This window comes from Anguilla anguilla, chromosome 1 (genome assembly GCF_013347855.1).
Source record: "Anguilla anguilla isolate fAngAng1 chromosome 1, fAngAng1.pri, whole genome shotgun sequence".
Lineage (NCBI taxonomy): Eukaryota > Metazoa > Chordata > Actinopteri > Anguilliformes > Anguillidae > Anguilla > Anguilla anguilla.
In genome coordinates this window covers 59,034,315-59,055,576 of record NC_049201.1, presented here as the reverse complement: position 1 = coordinate 59,055,576, position 21,262 = coordinate 59,034,315, and the positions used below count along the sequence as shown (strand labels likewise).

At 47.4% G+C, this 21,262-nt stretch overlaps 2 protein-coding genes across 5 annotated transcripts in view; one reads left to right on the top strand and one right to left on the bottom strand.

The window, feature by feature from the left end:
* Positions 1-6,596, top strand: part of ctnnb1 (catenin (cadherin-associated protein), beta 1) — a 19,591-nt gene extending 12,995 nt beyond the window's left edge. The window contains exons 6-16 of the mRNA XM_035413396.1: positions 1-200; positions 288-432; positions 875-978; positions 1,580-1,918; positions 2,592-2,750; positions 3,212-3,331; positions 3,423-3,573; positions 3,982-4,103; positions 4,313-4,373; positions 4,649-4,872; positions 5,821-6,596. The exon at positions 1-200 is cut by the window's left edge and continues 2 nt beyond it. Of these exons, the coding sequence (XP_035269287.1) occupies positions 1-200; positions 288-432; positions 875-978; positions 1,580-1,918; positions 2,592-2,750; positions 3,212-3,331; positions 3,423-3,573; positions 3,982-4,103; positions 4,313-4,373; positions 4,649-4,857 (1,610 nt within the window). The 3' untranslated portion in view covers positions 4,858-4,872; positions 5,821-6,596. The remainder of the gene's footprint in view (positions 201-287; positions 433-874; positions 979-1,579; positions 1,919-2,591; positions 2,751-3,211; positions 3,332-3,422; positions 3,574-3,981; positions 4,104-4,312; positions 4,374-4,648; positions 4,873-5,820) is intronic.
* Positions 6,597-8,988: 2,392 nt separating this feature from the next.
* Positions 8,989-21,262, bottom strand: part of ulk4 (unc-51 like kinase 4) — a 108,408-nt gene continuing 96,134 nt past the window's right edge. For all 4 annotated transcript variants that reach the window (XM_035413352.1, XM_035413363.1, XM_035413374.1 and 1 more), the window contains exons 36-37: positions 10,328-10,416; positions 8,989-9,156 (exon numbers count right to left, since the gene is read on the bottom strand). In XM_035413352.1, coding sequence (XP_035269243.1) covers positions 9,093-9,156; positions 10,328-10,416 — 153 coding nt within the window. In that variant the 3' untranslated portion in view covers positions 8,989-9,092. The remainder of the gene's footprint in view (positions 9,157-10,327; positions 10,417-21,262) is intronic.

Genomic DNA, 21,262 nt, shown 5'->3' with positions numbered 1-21,262 from the left:
CTCCAGTGGACTCGGTGCTGTTCTACGCCATCACCACCCTCCACAACCTGCTGCTGCACCAGGAGGGAGCCAAGATGGCCGTGCGCCTGGCCGGGGGCCTGCAGAAAATGGTGGCCCTGCTCAACAAGACCAACGTCAAATTCCTGGCCATCACCACGGACTGTCTGCAGATCCTGGCCTACGGAAACCAGGAGAGCAAAGTAAGGACCGGGCAGGCGGCGGCTCTTCGCCCTCGGAGCTGAGCAGCGCTGTCAGGAGGCTGATCCCGTTCTCCCTCTCCCCCGCAGCTCATCATCCTGGCCAGCGGTGGACCTCAGGCTCTGGTCAACATCATGAGGACCTACACGTACGAGAAGCTCCTGTGGACCACCAGCCGAGTGCTCAAAGTGCTGTCTGTGTGCTCCAGTAACAAGCCCGCCATCGTAGAGGCCGGTATGTCCCTGTCACCCTGCTCTGTCAATGACTGGGCCTGACCTGTACCCTCCACGTCACACATCACAAACCTCTCTCCCTGCACACTCCTGCCTGCACTCTTAATCACCCTCTCTGCCTGTACCCTTAATCTCCCTCCCTGCACACTCCTCTCTGTACCCTTAATCTCCCTCCCTGCCTGTACCCTTAATCTCCCTCACTACACACTCCTGCCTGTACCCTTAATCTCCCTCCCTGCCTGTACCCTTAATCTCCCTCCCTGCCTGTACCCTTAATCTCCCTCCCTGCACTCTCCTGTCTGTACCCTTAATCTCCCTCCCTGCCTGTACCCTTAATCTCCCTCCCTGTCTGTACCCTTAATCTCCCTCCCTGTCTGTACCCTTAATCTCCCTCACTACACACTCCTGTCTGTACCCTTAATCTGGCTTCTCTGTGTTTAAAGGTGGAATGCAGGCATTAGGTCTGCACCTCACAGACCCCAGCCAGCGTCTAGTCCAGAACTGCCTGTGGACCCTCAGAAACCTGTCAGATGCCGCCACCAAGCAGGTACCCTCTCACCCGAGCGCACGGGAAAATCTCCCATCTCTCTCCGCTCCTTCTGTTTGCCCACCTTAATGAGGAGGGGCGCTTTGCTGGAGTACAGCCCATGTGAACAGGAGTGTAAAATGACACTGATAAACCTGTCGGCATTCAAGCTGTGGGTGGAGATTCATTCAGAGCGCTTCTCACTTAGGTTTAGGATCAGCGGTTAATGAATTAGGCTTCCACCCATCTGCATCTGATTCGTTTGAGTCTATGGGAGAAATTTCTCCAGCAAGAAAAGTTTTTGTGTGCATGCAGCTAAACTCAGAATGAGTGGTGTCTGCTAAACAATGGCAGGATAAGGGTGACTGTGAGGCTATTGGAGAAGGGAAATCCCCCTGCAGCCAGTGCTGGATCCGCTCCTCTTCATTACATCACATTACAAGCATTTAGCAGACGCTCTTATCCAGAGCGACTTACACAACTTTTACATAGCATTTACATTGCATCCATTTATACAGCTGGATGTAAGTACCTTGTCCAATGTCCTACCCGGGAATTGAACCTGTGACCTTTAGGTTACAAGACCAGCTCCTAACCCATTATACCATGCTTCCCCCCGCAGGAGGGCATGGAGGGGCTGCTGGGCACGCTGGTGCAGCTGCTGGGCTCGGACGACATCAACGTGGTGACGTGTGCGGCGGGCATCCTGTCCAACCTCACCTGCAACAACTACAAGAACAAGATGATGGTGTGCCAGGTGGGCGGCATCGAGGCGCTGGTGCGCACCGTGCTCCGCGCCGGCGACCGCGAGGACATCACCGAGCCCGCCGTCTGCGCCCTGCGCCACCTCACCAGCCGCCACCAGGACGCCGAGATGGCCCAGAACGCCGTGCGGCTGCACTACGGCCTGCCCGTGGTGGTCAAGCTCCTGCACCCGCCCTCGCACTGGCCCCTCATCAAGGTGAGCGGGAGTGTGTGAGCGCCTGGCCGTGCGGGCGGGTTTGAGTGTGTGTGAGTGCTTGTGTGTGTCTCTCTCTGTGTGTGTGTGTGAGAGAGAGAGGGAGAGGGAGATAGCCATGCACACACCCTCCCCTGTGTGTGTGTGTGTGTGTGTGTGAGAGAGAGAGAGAGAGAGGGAGATAGCCATGCACACACCCTCCCCTGTGTGTGTGTGTGAGAGAGAGAGAGAGAGAGAGAGGGAGATAGCTATGCACACACCCTCCCCTGTGTGTGTGTGTGTGAGAGAGAGAGAGAGGGAGATAGCCATGCACACACTCTCCCCTGTGTGTGTGAGAGAGAGAGAGAGGGAGATAGCCATGCACACACCCTCCCCTGTGTGTGTGTGTGTGTGTGTGAGAGAGAGAGCGGGAGATAGCCATGCACACACCCTCCCCTGTGTGTGTGAGAGGGGTTGTTAAACAGGCCAGCTGAGCTGTGACTGTCTTTAATGCGAGTTTCACTGATCCGTTCCATCAGTGCCTTTCTCCATTTCCCCTGTTTTTATGTTGCCTGTGTTTTTGGCATTGTACTTTTCCATCGTGCGGTCTGAGAACTCCTTTGAGTGCTACATTTAAGTTGAGTATAAGACACGGCTGAAAGTCTCTCTGTCACTGACCCGCGCTGTCGTTTCCCAGGCGACCGTGGGCTTGATCAGGAACCTGGCGCTGTGCCCGGCTAACCACGCCCCCCTGCGGGAGCAGGGCGCCATCCCCAGGCTGGTGCAGCTGCTGGTGAGGGCGCACCAGGACACGCAGAGACGCACCTCCATGGGCGGCACGCAGCAGCAGTTTGTGGTGAGCGCGGGGGCGTGGCACGCGGGGAGGGGGGAGGGTTTGGGGGGTGTGGCCTGGGAGGGCCCGGGGGGCATGGCCTGGGCATGGGCGTGACGTGTGGGTGTGGCCCGCAGGAGGGGGTCCGCATGGAGGAGATCGTGGAGGGGGGAGGGTCTGGGGGGGTGTGGCATGGGCGTGATGTGTGGGTGTGGTCCGCAGGAGGGGGTCCGCATGGAGGAGATCGTGGAGGGGGGAGGGTCTGGGGGGGCGTGGCGTGGGCGTGACATGTGGGTGTGGTCTGCAGGAGGGGGTCCGCATGGAGGAGATCGTGGAGGGGGGAGGGTCTGGGGGTGTGGCCTGGGCGTGGGCGTGACGTGTGGGTGTGGTCCGCAGGAGGGGGTCCGCATGGAGGAGATCGTGGAGGGGGGAGGGTCTGGGGGTGTGGCCTGGGCGTGGACGTGACGTGTGGGTGTGGCCCGCAGGAGGGGGTCCGCATGGAGGAGATCGTGGAGGGCTGCACGGGGGCGCTGCACATCCTGGCCCGGGACGTCCACAACAGGATCGTCATCCGAGGCCTCAACACCATCCCGCTCTTCGTGCAGGTAGGGGGCGCCCTAACGCTCGTCTGGGTTTTGGGGTTAGTCAGGGTTAGGGTTAGGTGTTCACGTGTCCCCCCCCCCCCCTCCCCCGCAGCTGCTGTACTCGCCCATCGAGAACATCCAGCGCGTGGCGGCCGGCGTGCTGTGTGAGCTGGCCCAGGACAAGGAGGCGGCCGAGGCCATCGAGGCGGAGGGGGCCACCGCGCCGCTCACAGAGCTGCTGCACTCCAGGAACGAGGGCGTGGGTGAGTCTGCCGCTGACCCTGGAACAGCCAGCCGCTCAGCCGGACACTCGGCTCTCAACCACTGCGCCAGTTCACACACTGATCCAGGATCAGTCTGATAGCCTGATGATAAATCCCTAACTCTTATAAGGAATACAGGACTGCTTAGCATTGCTTTTGGTATATAAGATGGAGGACTACTGGATTATGGTCTAAAAGGAGAACCACCTCACATTTTCTCCATTGGAAATTTCACGGTTATTGAAAGTGCCACTGCTTAGCTTTCAGTCAGACGTTTTTCTTGGAGCATTACTTTTTAAAATGCAAACGCTGATCCAGAGTCAGCCTCTTTAGCTCAGACACAAACCCTAAAGCGCGGGTGGCTTTATGAACGCTGACCCCAGGCTCACCGCATCTGTCCCCCCACAGCCACGTACGCCGCCGCCGTGCTCTTCCGCATGTCCGAGGACAAGCCCCAGGACTACAAGAAGCGCCTCTCCGTGGAGCTCACTAGCTCCCTCTTCAGGACGGAGCCCATGACCTGGAACGAGGTGGGTCTCCCCCGCCCCCACTGAGAGTGCAGTTTGGTGTTTGTGTGCATTAAAGCTGTGGGTGATGTCACAGATGTGCTGGTTTGCTGCCACGCTGTAGCTGCAGTGGGGGGAAAAAGGTGTGTTTAATACTCAGGGGTATAAATGAGTGGACTATCTCTTATCTTCACTGTAGCAGTGATGAGGCTTCCTCTCTCTCTATCCCACAGACTGGAGATCTGGGCCTGGACATCGGCGCACAGGGAGAGCCGCTGGGATACCGACCGGACGGTGAGTCACTGCCACGGCACTGAAAGCCTCCACCCTTCACTTACCTGCTAGTAACCACTGCACTCGCCTGCTGGTGACCACTCTACTCACCTGCCTTGCCAGGCTGGCTTTAGCCGGGCCGACCGCCTGCCTGCCTGACCAATGGCACTGCACTGCACACACCCTACTCACCCGACGCTAAGGAGCCGGAGCTGCAGGACTTGACCTCTGACCCCTGCGTGTGCTGCTTGTGTCTAACGCGCCTCCACCCCCTCGCCCCCCCGCTCTGTCCGCAGACCCCAGCTACCGGTCCTTCCACTCGGGCGGGTATGGCCAGGAGGGCATGGGCCTGGAGCCCATGATGGACCACGACATGGGCGGCCATCACCCCGGCGCAGAGTACCCGGTCGATGGCCTGCCCGACCTGGGACACGCCCAGGACCTGATCGAGGGGCTGCCCCCAGGGGACAGCAATCAGTTGGCCTGGTTTGATACCGATCTGTAAATATCTACTTTTTAGGTAAGGAATCGGGCGGAAAGCCTCGGATGAGAGCGCAGCCCGGAAAGAGCAAAGTGCTGTTTGGGAATCGAGTCCCGGGGAGGGGGGGTTGAGCCAGGCTTTAAGGGCATGGTGCTCTGCATGCTGGGTGGATGGCGATGGCTGTGCCACTAATCCACGATGCTGGTTCACCTTGTGTTCATGGGTGGGTCTGCCAGTCCTGGGTTTGCCTCACAGTCCTCCCCTCCCCCCACCTTCACTCAAGGCCCCTTCCAACACGCTGTTCAGCTGACATCACCAAGTGGGCCAGCTGAGGTAGAGGAACAGGCTGTGGATGTGGGGGTGGGGGGGGGGGGGGGGGGGTTAGGCAGTTGGTTAGGCTGACCAGACGTCCTGTTTTCCACAGATATTTCTTCTTTTTAGGGCCAAAAATATCCATCCATTATCCATTCAGGATTTCTAAATTTCAAAAAATGTCTAGTTAGGTTTTGCTTGTTCCATAGTCCCTATATACACAAATAGTCTAGTGTTAAATTGGTAATGTCTGCCTGTCCCTGTCCCCTTTTGAAATCCAGTAAGTTAGGCTAAACTTGTGAAAATTCCCTGCAGTGTAGTATAATGGGTAGGGAACTAGGGTTGTACCGTAAAGGTTGCAGGGTTGATTCCCAGGTAGTACCCAGCCGTTGTACCCAAGACCAAGGTACATAACCTGAATTACTTCACTGAACGTCCAACTTTATTAATGGATACTTGTGTCAAGTTGCACTGGGTTTCAGTGTGTGCTAAATGCCTGCCTGTCAGCTTGTTCACTAAAATAACGGTTTGTCTGCTGGAATGTTGCCACACTCAGTCTCAGTGCAACCTGACAGTCATTGAGTGGATGTACACGACTCTGAGCAGTGTGTTGACACCCTTAGATGGATCGGGGCACAGATCGAACCTAACAGCTCTCTTGTCTTCTCCCCACAGCTGTATCGTCTGAATGAACCTGCGTTGTGATTGGCCGGTAGAGTTGCAGAGCGTTCTGGAGAGGGGGGGTGGGCTGGTATCTCGGAAAGTGCCTGACACACTAACACAAGCTGAGTTTCCTATGGGAACAAGTTGAAGTAAAACTTTTTGTTCTGGTTCCTGTTGGTCGGCGATAAAACTGCGAAGGAAATCTTGGAGCGGATACATAAAGGAAGAATGCACAAGAGGAGGATCTAAAGGTGGAATCTCAAACCCTAGCCTTGCCTGTCTATTTTTTATTCCATTTTATTTTTATGATTCTTCAATCACTGTAATGGTACAGATCTTAGCTTGCTTTGAGATGATACTCTAGTCTTTTTTTCTCTTTTGCAGTAATTTGTATTCCTTTTAAGTCTCTCGTAGTGTTAAGTTATAGTGCTAATGCTCCATCAGTTTCTAAATTTTAATCAATGGTGTAGAACACTAATAATCGGTTGAACTGTATTCTGAATAAAGTGTAACATTGTGTAGCTTTTGTATAAAACCCAGAATTGGAAAAGGTCCAATATTTTAAATGATGAAATGGAAACTTGTTTCCCGTTTCATCTGTGATCCAAAAGGTTGGGGTGGGGGAGGGTGCATCATTTGGGTGAGGGTTGAAATTATAATTTTTATTTTATTCTTTCTTTTTGCAATTAAAGGTAGTTGAGAAACCCTTGAGTTGTAGCCTGCTGTGCTTATTGGAAACATGGTTATGACATGGCTAAACAATAAAATGGACTTTTATTTCACTTTGACCTGGTTTGTTTTATTAATAACATGACATGGTGATGAAGGCACGGCATTTATACAGCTACGTGGGAGTTGCATTGAACTGTGAGCTTGCACAATAAATTAACCATGCTCCAGATGGGCAGTCTATTGTTTCGGTAAACCGTGTGAATGCCACTTCGACTTAGTCCATCCTGGCTTTGAATGATTTGCTGTAAACAGTGGTACTCAAATACCAATTTGAGCAAATCCTTATTTTAAGCCTTGAGAGTGAAACTCCGCAGCATGGGCTTGCTGCAGACTTTTCTCCAGGATCACTCAGGGTTGTGTTGCACCCGATTTGAAGGAATCATTTAGATACGCTGCCATACCGTAGCACCCTGGGGCTTTTCTACATAGCGTTCAGGCTCTGCGTGTGCAGTGTTTAACATCGCAATGCCCTGCGTCCTTTCCATTTCTCTGCTCTTCCCTGGGGCCTCTGTCCCTGTCCCTCACCCTGGGCTCACGGACCAGCTCAACACTCCTGGTTCAGCCTGGAGGCTTCACTCTTTCTAAACTGCATGCTAATATACATTTATTTGCTTGGACTTTACTTGTTTAATACCTCAGGCAACAATCTGTCCGCAACTGTAATTATTTGCTTGGATAGATTCCCCATTAGCATTTAGCCTATTTTTAAGCATTAGTACCCAGCTGGCCAGTGGAGGATAGGCTCAATCTGCATAGTCATCCTGAGATTTCTTCCCACTGGGTGGTTTTTTTAATCAACAGAGTTCTCACTTAAAAAAATAAAAAACCCTATCTGCCCATTTTCTGTTTTTCAGCAAAGTGTCTGGCATCTCTGAAAAGAGACTTAATTAGTAATTAAAGGTGCAGTATGTAATTTTTTTTTTTTTTAGAACTTTTGTTCTTGTTTGGTTTAATTTCCTTCACATCCCGACAGATATCAATAAATTATCAGCTCTAACTTAATGCCCACCGCTCTGAAATCAGCCTCTCTAAATTTCACTGCGCCTGAATCTTCGCCAATCAGGACAGCTCTGCCTGTCAATCGTGTTGTGGGTTCACAGCGCTGTCCGAGCAGAGATGGTGTTACAGCAAGCTAGATGCCTGCCAAAATGACCAGTTCCACCTTTGACTACAACGGCATATACTGAAAACATGTTAACATTTTTTTATAAGACTGTCGAAGAAAAGATTGACCATAAAGGAATTGAACCGAGAGACCAGACTCGCTGAAAATCGTTTTGGCATTTCAGCAAGAGCTCAGGAACTTGAAGGGCTTCAAATGTAAGGCCGAGCTTGCAGTATTTCTGCTGGACAGGTAATTACTTTGCTTGTTCTATTTCTGTTGGAATTTATCGCCCTGAACTGTGTAGTCGACATAGCTAAAAAATGTAGCGAATTAATTATAGCTATGCTGTATGTTATGTGTTATCTTGTAGCTTATCTGTGGCTAGCTAGTTCTATTTATAGGGTTCTCCCCCCCACCCCCCAAATAAAATCTAGAGCTCCCCCGCTCGTTTCTCCAAAATCACATACTGCACCTTTAACATGAATGTATTGTCAATGTTTACTTTTGGTCTCAGTTTGAGGTTGGAATATCAATTCTGCAGATTTCGTGTGCGAGTTCCCTAATGAAAACCTCCATTGTTGCAAAATTGACACTGCAAGACGTTTTACAAATGAGGACAGCGCAAAGTACAATTTGAGAAGGTTAAAATTTGCACAAAACTGCCTTCAAAATCAAACATCCTCATGCGTGAATTACCGTACAAGAGAATATGATCACAAAAGAGGCAGCCTCAAATCATTGACATTTTCACTAGCAGGTGGTAGGCATTTTGTGCTGATGTACGAGCAATTGCTCTTTGGGACGCAAGGTAAATTTGCAGCAGCATTCTAATAGAAACAGCTATTTTTTTACTGTTTCAGACTTAACTTGGTCAGTGCTGTTTACCTTTATATGGTGCTAAAGATTGGATGTATATACTGCAGGCGTTTTCTCTGAAATGTTTCCAGTTTCAATCCTTAAGCATTTAAAATAAACAAATCCCCCTTTTACCTCATGTCTCGTGTTTGGAATTACCATATATAGTGTCTCTGGGGTTATATCGCCTGCGTTTGCACCGAGAGCAGTGAAGTGTGTGTGTCCGAGTGCTCCTTTAATGCACACGCCACAGAGCCAGAGCAGACTGGAGGTGAGGGAGTCGCAGACTCACAGTGACTGCCATGCTGCTGGCCCGGTTCATCTCTGGGGTGGGAACTTGCTTTGGTTGCCATGGATAACTAACCTATTCAAGGAGCGGAAACTAGATGTCCTGTATAAGGGGACTTTAAAAGCGGCCTCTAACTCAATCATATAGGTTTGGAATATCAGTGTGTGTGTGCTTGCATTCGAATAATGACAACATCAAAGGTAATCCAAAAACAAATGTATTACAGCAGTTTGAAACACGTTGCAAATAAATTAACTATACACTGAAGAACAGAATTCTTGGGTTAACTCAAATGGGGGTCCTCTAGGATGCGATGCATTTCAGTATCTCTATGGCAAGTGAGGAGTTGTTGAGTTCACTGTGGGACCTGTGAGAACAGAGGCATTTTGGTTAGATTGCAAAAACCCAAAAACCCACTTCACTAAGCCAGATAAAGCACATCATCTCACACTGGCCTGGGTCTTCACCACACCACAAAAAAGCTCATTCATTAAAATCATTGCTCCCCGATTTTCAATTTCATCTAATGAGTCTCATAATAAAGCCAGCTGTGCAGATAGAATATGTTCTTTGATATGATCAGACTGAAACAGTAGAAAGGTTTGAGACTGTGATTGCTGCTTGGAAAGACTAGTGCTGGTTCTTAAAGCACAAGGTAAATTAACATTGACCTGCTAATTTCTTCCTCAAATGGCCCATGAGCCATGCTGTCCAATCAGACAAGGTTACAGAGATGAGCCTGATCCCAGCACGCCCCTGCAGCTCCGCCTGCATTCTCTGTTTAATGATGACATCACAGCACTCGCACCATAGATAGACACAGTCTTTAAAAAACCTCTTGAGAAAGCCTCCAGATTGTGTGAAAGGATTTGGAACCTCCTTTAACTGGGACCTAGACTGTGGGAGAAAGTGAAGGCTGACAGAGTCTACAGTCTCGTTCTTTAAGGACCTCAATACTTCACCTTAGCAGCATCATTTGTACACGCACCTGACTGGAGCATAGATATTTTAGGAGCTGTGTGTGTGTGTGTGTGTGTGTGTGTGTGTGTGTGTGTGTGTGTGTAAAAGTGTTTTCTGTGACCTGTTCGGGACTCATGCATTTTTGTAGGGAATGCTGTAGAGCGTGGGTGCTCAAATCTGGCCGTAAAAGCCGAATCCAGCCCAGGTTTTACTTTCTCCCAGGTCAGTAACTGAACATTTAGTGCTACAGGCTGGTCTCTGCACCTGACTCCCAGGTGAAGGGAGGGAAAACCAGCAGTTCTCAGCCCTCGAGGGCTGTGATTAGAGCTACAGCGCAGCAGAGAATGGGGGGTGGGCTAATGTAGCTTCCAGCCACTATAAGTTTGGGGTTTTGTGCAGAGGAATGCCACTGTGGCTTTGCCAACAGTCCACAGAGCTCAAGTGTTGCCAGAATCATATCCAGTTACAGGCTGCACCAGACGGCATCAAACAGCGCTCTTCTCCCTGCAGACAGAGCAGCTGCTACGGGGGGGTCATCTCTAACCCTAGCCCCCAGAGACAGCAACGCTGGCCCTCACCTGTGTGAGTGAGCCAATCTCTGCAGGATCTGCACCAGCTCAGGCACCTCCTCCTGCAAGTCCCCGGCACAGCTCCCCCTGCAGGTGATCTGTGTAAAAGCAATTAACAGCATAGTCAGTCCGAGTGCCCGCGCACGCACACATACAAACATACATACAGACCAGCACACTCGCACATCCGTATGACACCATATAGCAGTTATATATTCATCCCACCTTACAAAAGAATAAAGCCACTGCCACAGCCTCGCTTATCTGTGGTTGTTGTTGCATCTCCAGCAAACCCTGTGATACGGCAGCAGGAGCTAATGGCGCTCACCAGAGAGCTGACAGCATGAAGAGACCGAGCTCAGTGGAGCTGTCCCGGTCGCCCGAGGCCCCGAGCAGGAGTGTCTCTGCGCTACATCACAGGAGACGCACTCCCTGTGAATATGTGAAGGGCGACAGAGAGGCGGCCCTTCCTGATTCATATCTGCAGCAGGTGCTCCGTTAGAGCTCAGACTCCCTCACACTGAGCACTGAAGGGAGCGGGGTTTACTGGTTCAGTCTCTGATCTCCACACAGCCAGACAAAGCCCCTGCACATGGGTACTTATTTATGGGGGTCATGACAGGGATCCCACACTAATCTCTTCTTCACACATAAACACACACACACACACATGTACGCACACACACACACACACACACACACCCAATATGTTTTGTTTGCAGTTTGTCTCATATTGTGAACCCAATCTGTCACCCGCAGAAACAGATTTTCCCTAAACTCAGAGAAAGTGACATTTATTAATATGGATATTTTGAAAAGGTGGTTATTGATTCAGAATAACAAAAGAAAACTACATTCATCACACTGTGTTCTTTGTACTGCAAATAATACTTTTCCAAATATAGATTTCTGGAGAGAAGTTCTTTAACCAGTGACAGTCCGGACAAATACAATCAGTGAGCTATAAAAGTACAATGTGGGCAGCTTGGGCGCAAGACGTGACTGAAATACCTGCGTGTCTTTATTCAGAACAGGACACATCATCCTAAACACGGATAACATCTGTAGAGATACAACTAAATTTAGAAATATTTCCGTGCTTCCAGAAAGCTTTGAAAAGAAACAAGAGTTACCTGTGCTAAATGTGGCAAAGTGTGGCTTTAAGGCAAGCCGACCAAGGGGGTAATTATAAAGCCAGGCACAACACGAATTGGACCCCCATTGTCCTCTCCTATGACATCATCAGTGCTTTCTGCTTTACAGCGGCGCTGCACAGCCGTTGCCAGGCAACAGGGTTACATGCCCAGGAAGGCTCTTTACTTTATTATCTCCACAGTAACAGAAGGAAGCCTCTTTCTGTGGCACAGAGGACAGTGACCGCCGAGGCAGGCGTGATACTCAGCAAACTCTGCAATCACGCACACTTTCCCAAAAGCCTCCAAAAAGCCCCACCGGTCGATAGAGGGGAAACAGACGGACGGACAAGCAAACATATGCACACCAACAGAGGCCCAGTGCGCCTGACAAAAGCACACAACAAACTAGGCTGCTAAAGAAAGACACAACAGAAATAGCCAACAAACAGTATGAATACAGCATGAATACATCGTAGATAAGTATAAACTAGGGATAAGATTTGAATTGTATGATGGCAAGAGCAGCAGTCATTCCCACAACAGTAAAATGAACACAATAATTAAAGCCTCAACGACTTTAATGAAAGAAAGATGTACCCTTAATGCCAAAACCAGTTCAACAAAATACATGTGAATTCACAGTAACTACTGTGAAATCAATGCTGTACATCTAAACTCAGTGTGAAGAGCTGCACTGCAGTTTTGTATTAAATTTCAAATTATACAGGGACTAAAATGGCTGCAACTGATCCATATCAACATAGAACAAGTGTATTTTAGCAGAATTGTGGGCCCGGAGGTTTTGCAAGGGACACAATAACACTTAACTCGTATCATCCTGAGGCAAATTTGTGATGCTGCAGATAAGCCATAATCTTAGCATTCAGCCTTGCTCTACAGATATGGGGTGTTTATGAAGGAATTATCCTTACACTTAGAAACAGCGAACTGCCACATGAAATGATAATGGTTGTTTCCTTGTATCTGCCTTTCACAGCTCATTTCAAAAGTTCTGAATATTGAAGCACAACTGCTAGAAATAAATATGATGGAAATTCATTTCAGTCATGTCTCTTTTACTATTTCCCCTTGAACTGGACTGAAATACAGAATGCTTGTTAAAAAAAATAACCTTTGTTTTTATGGGTAAAGACTGGCTGTTGCTAGGTTAATAAAACTTCAACAGAAACCTGAACAGAGCTGTACGTCTGGCCCTCCTATTTTTATCCACACAATGTCACTTCAGTTATACAGGACATAATTCATTCTGCTCCAGCAGATACACGCATCACACTGAAGACTGCAGGACACATAAAACATTCACAAGATGAAGCGTTGTGTTTATTTCAACGCGTCCTGTCTGCATTGTCCTTCCCTCTCTTGAGCCCAGATGCAGTCTTCCTGAAAAATGTTTTTAGGCAAACCACATCTGGCAGAGCTAAATGCTTAATGACATTTAATTAACACCCTGACATTAATGAGGCTGTTTGCTGTCAAGAGCAGAGGCACAAACACAAACTCATCTTTCTTTAGAGGGCTTCGATGCAAGGGTGACCCCCTTGCCAAAACTGCTGATGTTAACGGATCAGAGTTCTTGAAAGATCAGACTCTGTAAAGATCCATATTCCTGAGAGAAAATAATACCTGTTGGAGAGAATGACTCAGTTTGCAACTGAGTCTAGCATAATATTCAATGGTCTTCTCCTGTAAATATGAACACAAATGCAGTATTTTGTTTATGTCTTTGAGACTTAATTGCAATTGGGAGGATTGGGGGTGGGGGGTGGGGGGTAGCCTATACAGCAAAACCATAGAGCACCATAATATGCTGAACCCTACAAGTGCTACGGACCCTGTGGACAAGGTCACAAGCGCTGTTTCTGCTAAACCTCTGGCTTTACAGATATAAACATGAGCAGCAATGACAAATGTAGTTAAACGCTGAGTTGCCAAACACCCTCTGATAAATCAACAGCTGTAGCCCCACACTGTAATTATGGCTATGTGACTTCTGATAGAGCTGCACACACATGCAATGAGAGCTGTTTATTGAGACTGAAAGTCCATAAAGTCTTTCAGCATAATATGCCTAAAAAAAGCAGGGCCCTGTCTGAGGTCTGTGGTACCCAATACCCTGCGTGCAGGCTACTAGTCCAGGAAGATTTGTCACCTTCATTGTCCCTTTCTTTCTCTGAACTGCATCTGACAATAAGCTCTACCTCCATTTCAAATATTACCAGCCAATTAGAGATGTCCTTGATAAGCCACAAACACTCTGCATGCACAGATTTCTCTCTGAATACTAATGAAGAGTCTATCTGTCGGTAGCAGGGGCATTGTGACTGCGGCCAAAACTGAGGGCCCACAAACAGCACGCCATTAGCTCACACGCAAATACATCCTCTGTGACATTACTCAGACGGAACGGAAGCATCTGGCAAAAACACGCAGAAATTAGACCTGGACTCCGTGAATCAGGCCACACCTGTTCTTCTGAACCTGGAAAGGCTAATAAAGTTTCAAGTGAATACACCTGCATCGCTTAAAGGGCATATTAACACAAAAATTAAATTTCACGTTATCAATCACCCCACACTATGTATGGAAATCGTAACCATTGTGTACACATTATGTACAACTTCACTAGATGACGTGTCATAAATTTCACACCATCACTACCTTTCATAGCAGGCATATGAAGGCATTTGAATGAGTGCTTATTTTTACTTTCTCTGCAGCAAGTTGGGAGAGTCTCAGAGCAATACTGGACCTCACAGTATGTGTGTGTATTTGTCCAGGGCGTGTAAATCCATTTACATCCCAATAACCACATCAATATTTTCTTACATTTCGTTACATTGCTTTCCTTTCCCCATTGCTTCATTTTCCAAGACTGCAATGTGTGGTTATGGCACAAGCAAAAGAAATGCATTATAAAATACTGTGGTTTCACTCCTCTCAACCGAGAAGTTTCAGGGAAAAATGTTTTTCTGTGTGTCTTAGCTCTAATAATTCTTGTCTGCAAAGAATTATGTACCATTATGACACGCTGTTGCATTCATTCTACAAGAAATAAGCACAACATAGTTCACTTTCTGGGGCATTTTGATATTTCAGTTTTAGTGCATGTTTTTGACAGTTGACAGGCAGTGTGATGAAGGATAATTTAGATACTTACCGAAGCTTCTGACAAGCTGTCAGTTTTACAACAGCTGGTACGGAGAAATTTGCATTTCTAAAATAATAAATACACTTGTACAACCACTGGAGGACAGGATCAGGATCACTATGTGGAAACTCACTGAGCAGGACATTGATCACTATGTGGAAACTCACTGAGCAGTGTATTTCACTGCGTGGTAACTCACTTTGGGTGGCAGTGTAGTATAATGGGTAAGGAGCTGGTCATGTAATCTAAAAGCCATAAGTTCGATTCCCAGGTAGGGGACACTGCCGTTGGACCCTTGAGCAAGGTACTTAACCGGCATTGCTTCAGTATACATCCCGCTGCTATAAATGGATGTAATGTAAATGCTATGTAAAAAGTTGTGTCCTATAAGTTGCTCTGGATAAGATGTAACGAGCAGGTGACTGATCACTGTTTTAACTCACTGAACATGTTTTTCTTGTTAACATCTCGATGGTGGAGCATATTGCTGTTACATGCGAGACACAAGAACAGTTCGGTTCACAAACCAAAAGGGCTATTCAAACAGGAACTATCTTCCCCATTTAGGAGTCACTCTCATACAGAGCACTTACACTTATCATTTTATCAGCCTTAATATTCCTCACTTTCACAACAAACCTGACTGTTACCAGATGAGAATCTGTTGCCAGTGCTAAGTTATATTAAAATACCCCTCCATAACTGAGGAGTGACAATAGGTTCCTGCGGCACAGTGAAGAACGCGAGATGCAGGAATGACGGGTCTGCTTCTGACAGTGTCAGACACCTGGTCCCTGCGCGCTCCGAGCGCAAGGGGACGCTGAAGCGATTAGCGCCGCAGCGTAGCTACGGGGGGCTAATTCAATTCCAGGCCCAGCTTTGGGAGCGGCCGCAGTCAGGGAGACGGTGGCGGGAGGGCAAATTAATAACGACAGGTCACTTAATTCCATTAACACCCAGGTGGAAGCGCCTCTCTGATAATTAGGCGCGGCAGAGCAGCCTGACAGTCAATGGGAGAGCTTGCAGTACCAGCGACTATAATACACTCCAGCCTCTGCCTCACTTAATGTGCATCTGCTGCAAACTGACAGCTCGGACTCCCACATCACCCCCAACGCACTCAATCTTTCTTTGAAGGGGGACAGAGATAATGTTTAGGATAAACTATACAAATCTTAGGAAATTAAAACAGTTAGTTCCTCTTTCTTTCCCCCGTCACTTCACGTGTGCCGCCCTTCTCTAATTATCCGTCAATGAGAGTTTACGGCAGGGTAATTACCTGCTACATGAACGCTGCAGGAGAACATGGAGAGCCAGCTAAAGCACACGGTGGACTACACTGAGACCGGACTGCCCAGACCCTTATCCAGTTCATACTTTGATCAATACACTAACAACTGCCCCACACGCTTAGTTATTATCAGGCTGCTGTGACCAGGAAAATGATTACGATTCTGACAAGTGATACATTATCACAGAGCAAAATCCAGCGTTTTTCCAATACTGTTTAATTCAATTCTGAAAAAAATCCATGCCTGGCCCATTGTTGTGTTCCCCTTTTATTTCATCATAAATGAGGAAGGTACATGATATATTGCAGTTTGTACAGATTCAATCTTCACCCTAATCCTACAGTAGCTCGGCCCGGGCCTGTCATTAGTTTCTGGGGAGCAGTATACAACAGGGAGCAGCGGCTATAAACCCTGGTATGGATGCTGCTGCTGCTGTTAACTTAATCTAAGCTCATTAAACTGATTTCAAAACTCTAGTTTGCCAGCTCATACGCATTTTGCATGGTCATCTCTGGATGCCTCTAATAAATAGCAATTAAAATTAACCCTAGTCCACTGAGTAAGAACACAAATAATTGCTATGTTGGTATGTGTAACACTCCAGTGCCCCCTGCAGTACTGGAGTGTTACAACAAGCAGCACACCGCATCTTTGTGTGTGGGTACAATAAGGTGAGAAGTGTTGACACATTCATTTCACCGATGACCATAAAAGGCTTGCTTTTTACGGGACTCATCACTGCCACACACCCAGCAGTGCCCCGCCCCTCTCAGACACGCCTGCAGGGCAGCAGGGTCAGAGCCCCGTGAGCTCCAGCATTCGGCTGGGCTCCAGCTCGATGAGGACACTCACCCAGAGCACCATATATGGTCACTCTAAAATTCACAGGCAAAGTTGTTACTTGTGGTAACAGAGCAAAGAAAAATGGCACACAGCCATGAAAATACAAACAACCCTAATGTCAGACAGACAAAGGAAACCCTAAATTTCATTATCGTAACTCCTGTAAAAGTAATGCTTACCCCAAATTCAACAATGTAACAACAGATGCAACAGAGTAGCTTACGGTCTACAGTACGTGCTGCACTCAAGCTGCTGATCACATGCAGGCTGGTAATTATCATAATGGCTGAAACAGATCTCTATAGTTTTAACATTACGGAGACAGTGTGGCCCTGAGGACTACAGTAATTGCACGCGCGGGAGAGAACAGATTATTTGCGGAGGGGAAAGACATGCATTTGACGAGGAGAGCCAGAGCAGGCAGAAGACCTGTCCTCTCCTGCAGCTGTAAATACTTAATAAGCCTCCATTGAGTGAGAGGTGCTGGTGATGGAGCCCAGAGAAACACCAACTTGCCTGATGAAAAATTAGCCCTGGGCTCTATATCAAATATTAAAGTGAAATATAGGTGGAGAGCTTCACTCTGACCAGAACTTTCCAGAAGAGCACTGCAGAAACTAGTGCCGTAATGTACATCGATGAGCTCACATGCACTGATCTTACCCTCCAGTGATCCAGAGTTAATGTAATTAAGGATATCAGTGATTAAACATCCATTTGTGTTATTCAGAGAATCGCACTTTGAATGTTCAAATGTTTGGAGGTAGAGTTTTCAGAGATTCTGTTCAGCTGTATATAGACACATTAAAGTGGGGTTGGCGAGTTTTACTGTTTGACAAAAGCTTAATTCCTATCTGTCTGTGGACGGCACTTCTCAGCTCCTGAACAGTTTATACATCATCTACATCCACGACAAAAGTTTAAAAGCAAAACCTTATCATAATGAAAATACATTCATTTAATTAACTGAAAACACCAAATAAAAATTATGCTCAATTGTACATTGTTGGTTAATTACTACTTTGCAATAATTCACAGTGAAGGATTTATCAGTTAAATAGATGTGCTGGAATTTTTTTCAGCCTTGCAAACTCTGTAGATGTCACAATTAGCATGTGAATAAAACGGCATTACAATGCGATTAGCACAGCTGACTGAAAGGAGGGCGTGTCCAGCAGAAGTGGGCTGGAATAATTACAATAGCCAATCTATCCAGACACAGATGGGAGGGGGGCACAGGGGGCGACTCTCTGAAGAGAATTCGGGCTAAGAAAAAAAGTGGTGATGAAGCATTATGGGCCACCCCACTCTCTCACTAACAATGCTAACTCCTGTGTATCACCAGGGAAACAACAAGCACACAGTCCTCCCAGGAACAGCCAGTCCAACCCAAAGCCTTATCAACTCTTCTGTGAAAACTCTATCAACATTTTATGGAAAGCACAACGCACTGAGTCCATCAATCTGTAATTCAACCAAATCTGAAATGCTACAAATTTGCATAGCATGCGCGCTATTCATCAAATGAAATGTCGCGAGTCCGACAATTCAGACGTACTAATCCTGTCGCATTCTGCAAAAGACTGTTGGCAACCATTGTGCTACCAAGAAGTCATGAATTGGGAAATACTCATATAATCTATCATCACTTGCCATAAATGAACTGATTAACCAATCAAACACAACCAAGCTACAAGATATCTGTGTGTTACAGTTGCTAACTGCTATTGCAAGCTGTGCCCTCAGGCCTAGGCACTGCTAGTGTGAGTCTGGGCTGTCATTTGCAAGCTGTGACAGGGAGTGGCTTCTTTCTGCCAGGGGTAGGGTGGGCCATCTGTCCAGAGTATGTTGGTTAACCACTGCACATGCGCCCCCTAGCTCCCGACACGGCGCTTGCAGGTTACGGATGGCCTGCTCTCAGCTGTGGTCTGAAGTCACAGGGAGGTTTACTGGAGGAGGGCACGCGTCTGAGCTGCAGATCGGCTACTTCGGGAGGCAGAGCGGAGATGCAAAAAAGAAAAAAAAAGCCGTTTCAGATGGAAGCAGAGGAGGAGGGGGGGGGGTGTGGGAAGTTTACCGAAGCAAGAGGTCTCGCCATAATGTATTTTTTTAATTAACCTGATTGCCGAGTGAACTCCGCCGCTGCCTGCTCTTGACAGCAGCACAGAGGTGCCTGAGAGAAGCACAGCGGGGCCTCCGCAGTCATTAAGCACAGAACACCAGCCGGGGGGGGGGGGGGGGGGGGAGAATAAAACCCCACCAGTATAAATTTGAGATATCAGTCACAATATCAGCCGTATCTGATTTTAAGCGGCGGTTGAAAAGCGGAGCGGAAGAGCCATAAATCTAAATGAGGCCGCCCTCATAATGAAAGACCTGTCTGAGGCGTCTCCGTGGCAGCGGAGGTGGTTATTGATGTGGGGCGATGGCGGGCGTTTGTGTTTTTGCTCTGGCGGCCCGCTGTGGAGGAGGATTAATTAGTGCCGAGCGCCTGTGGGCTAGGGCATGCTGGGGGAGAGAGGCGGGGTCACTGGCCTCATTAAGGAGGTGAAGGAATGCTCGTTAGGATGTCATGCTCCTCTGTTACCCACCCCCAACCAACCACCCCCCCCCCCCCCTGTCCAATCTGCCCAAATCCCTGCTACTGCAACTGAACTCTCCCATACATCTGTCTCTATGTATTACAGCACAGCTGCTTTCAGCCCCTTCTAAAAACAGCACACCCATCTCTTCCACTTGTTCCCTACAGCACAACTGCACCCTACATAATGACTGCAGAATTGCTCTCTACGCCCGACTTACTGCAGCCTTGTCCCCACAGAGGAATTGCCCCCTCATCATATTCGCAAGAGCACAGCTGTTCACTATTCACTACATCAGAACTGTTCCCTACACCATATTCACTATATCAGAACTGTTCCCTACACCATATTCACTACATCAGAACTGTTCCCTACATCATATTCACTATATCAGAACTGTTCCCTACACCATATTCACTACATCAGAACTGTTCCCTACACCATATTCACTATATCAGAACTGTTCCCTACACCATATTCACTACATCAGAACTGTTCCCTACATCATATTCACTACATCAGAACTGTTCCCTACATCATATTCACTACATCAGAACTGTTCCCTACATCATATTCACTATATCAGAACTGTTCCCTACACCATATTCACTACATCAGAACTGTTCCCTACATCATATTCACTATATCAGAACTGTTCCCTGCACCATATTCACTACATCAGAACTGTTCCCTACACCATATTCACTATATCAGAACTGTTCCCTACACCATATTCACTATATCAGAACTGTTCCCTACAACATATTCACTATATCAGAACTGTTCCCTACACCATATTCACTATATCAGAACTGTTCCCTACAACATATTCACTATATCAGAACTGTTCCCTACACCATAGTCACTATAGCAGAACACACAACTAAATCCTACTCACTTCACCACAGCAACTTCAAATGCCACTTTGATGACTGCAGAAGTGCTCCCTGCACCCTATGCACTACAGTGGAACTGCATGCATCTTATTCGCTAACATTACAGCAGAACGGTTTATAACACCGTATACACTAGAGATAGGATTGTTCAGTACACCCTATTCACTATAGCAATGTTGTACTATAAAAATAACTACGAGGCTCCAACTGCAAGACTTGCTTGAGTGAACAAAAAGATTTTTTCCCAGTGGTTGAAAATTTAATGATGGTGAGTTTTCACACTTGAGCTGTGGAAAGATACAATCTCTTCTTGTCCAATTTACAATTTTAAAATAGGACTACCAATGTAAATCTGAAAAATACGTGTTTGATAATTGGCTGTTTTGCACTTATGAAAAGTTTACTCTAAAATAACACAATAACTAATTAAAAGGAGACAAACCTGAAATCCCAGTGCTGAATATGTGAAGATATAATTGTCATTTCTATGTCAATCTTCAGCGAGGGCTCAAAAGACATAGCCTAATAAGCCCTCTATCGCAAGTCATTTCCCCAGAATTTATCTAACACTGAGTTTGAATGGGAATGAAATAATAGAGTAATACATTTCAACACTGTACTTGCTCCATTATAGAATAACCCCCCCATTTTAAAACAAATTATATCCACGGCATTTTCATCTCGGGCTAATAGAATGTCACTTGTTATCACACCAGCCGGAGATGTGATGGTTTAGGGTTGCTTGGCAACGGCCTAATATTAAAGTCTTCTCTACGCCTGGAGGCTCCTCAGAGAATCTCCAATTTTCAGAAGGACAAGCTAATGGCTTTCATACAATTACCACGGACTTGAGAAACCCACATACTGTACAGAAGGCAGCGGGCAGGACCAATATCAACACTGCCAAACAAACCGCTCCCATGGCTCCCATTCATTCATCACTTGTCATTCTAAGTGACACGACACTATCACTCTGCATGAGCGAACATTTCCCATGAATACTCTGGAACGGCCCCGTCAATCCCC